Below are 1,866 nucleotides of genomic sequence, written 5' to 3'. Positions count from 1 at the left end.
TTGTACCACTATTGGTGATAACTTGGTTACTTGGCGCAGTAAAAAGTAGGATGTTGTCTCTCGATCTAGTGCAGAGGCAGAGTATAGGGCTATGGCTCTTGGGGTAGGTGAGTTGCTTTGGCTGAAAACCTTGATGACAGACTTGTGCCTTCCAGTGTCGCTTTCATTCTCACTCTACTGTGACAACAAGTCTGCCATTAGCATAGCAGCAAATCCCGTTCAGCATGACAGGACTAAGCATATAGAGGTGGACCGTCACTTCATTCCAGAGAAGATCATCTCTGGTCAAATTTGCACTCTATTTGTCACAAGCTCTCAGCAGCTTGCAGACATTCTTATAAAGGGCGTCAGCAAGATTGTGTTTGAGAATGCATTGTCCAAGTTGGGCATTTCAGATATCCATGCACCAACTTGAGGGGGAGTGTTAACATTTATGATACCACGATTTATGGTATAACTTACCATAATAGCCGAGATATGATAGGCCTAAATCATAGGATGTGATTTACCATATTATCTGTGAGATATGATAACCACTAATCATGTATTTGACTTTATTTACGCATATGTCTAGGCATAGAATATGCAATGATTTGATTTTGTTTCCTTTCTTGTAATATGAGCATGTGCTCATTTTATCTATAAATATTAGAGCTGTGAATGGGTAATTCATCTCATTCAAGTCTTTACACAATTCTCTTTTTTCTCTTCTTTTTATATTTCTACTATATCCTTGCTAGACTACCCATCAAGTGCCTAGTGCAATACACCACTGTCTGCAAATCTTGGTATTTTCTCATCACGAGCCCTATGTTCATCACTACCCACCTTAATCGATCAGCTGCGATGAACAAGGATAACAAGCTTTTTTTAGTTCGAGGATGCTCTATTGATCAACATGAAGAGCATTACTCACTACATTATGATAATCAAATGTTTGATAAGTATGCAAAGGTGCGATTTCCACTGAAGAGCTCTGCAAATAATTATTTTAGGATAATCAGTAGCTGTAACGGGGTTATATGCCTCTCAGACGACCATTTTGTTATTACCAATGACCTGTATCTATGGAACCGGTCGATTCAAAAGTTGATGGCCCTTCCACCGGTTCGTGTCACATTTCAGTTACACGGTCCATTTATGCATAACATTGGGTTCGGCTTTGATCCAGTGACGGATGACTACAAGGTCATAAGGATTGTGTATCTAAATTATGTGACAATTCCACCTGAGGTCGACATCTTCACTCTGAGCACCGGCACTTGGCGGAACATTAGTCATTTAGGTCTTCCGTATATAATTCAGGATAGAGGTCCCCAAATTAATCTGAATGGGGCTGCACATTGGATTGCATCCGATAGGAGGGGGTACCTTCATTGCTTCTTGATCGTGTCATTCCACGTGGGTGATGAGGTATTTCATGAGATTATATTTCCACTAAGTCTTGATGTTGCTAACTTTCTAGAATCACTTTCTCTAATCGAGATGCAGTTTGATGGTGATTGGAGTAATGTTGGAAAACATTATTGTGTATGGGTGATGGAAGAGTATGGTGTAGCGACATCTTGAACCAAACAATTCAATATTGATATGGTTAAAATTTTCCAAATTGCAGCACTAACAAGTAACGGATATTTGGTATTTTGTGACCCCCAAGCCAAACAACTTCTAAGGGATCTCGAATTTTCATGCTTACACGGAGAGCCTAGTTTTACTTGGGGTGAAACCAATTGTTTGCGTGGAGAAGGGAGTGAAGCTAACAAGATAACCAAGAAAGGGAAGAGCACCAGGTAAGATGCACGCTCTCTCTCTAATTTATACATCATCTATTTATCTATTGCAGACTCCTGTTATTACTACATCTGA

General features: G+C 39.8%; 1 protein-coding gene across 1 annotated transcript; it reads left to right on the top strand.

Annotated features, from left to right (window-relative positions):
* The first annotated feature begins 846 nt into the window (after positions 1-846).
* Positions 847-1,569, top strand: LOC132309394 (F-box/kelch-repeat protein At3g06240-like). The gene has a single exon (XM_059807708.1). The coding sequence runs from the start codon at positions 847-849 to the stop codon at positions 1,567-1,569; it is 723 nt and encodes a 240-aa protein (XP_059663691.1).
* The last annotated feature ends 297 nt before the right edge of the window (positions 1,570-1,866 follow it).

Source organism: Cornus florida, unplaced genomic scaffold (assembly GCF_030987335.1).
Source record: "Cornus florida cultivar Cherokee Brave unplaced genomic scaffold, ASM3098733v1 CherokeeBrave_3.0.0_Hap2_Chr05, whole genome shotgun sequence".
NCBI classification, from domain to species: Eukaryota; Viridiplantae; Streptophyta; class Magnoliopsida; order Cornales; family Cornaceae; genus Cornus; species Cornus florida.
The sequence above is the reverse complement of the archived record's forward strand: the minus strand, read 5'-3'. Positions and strand labels throughout refer to the sequence as shown.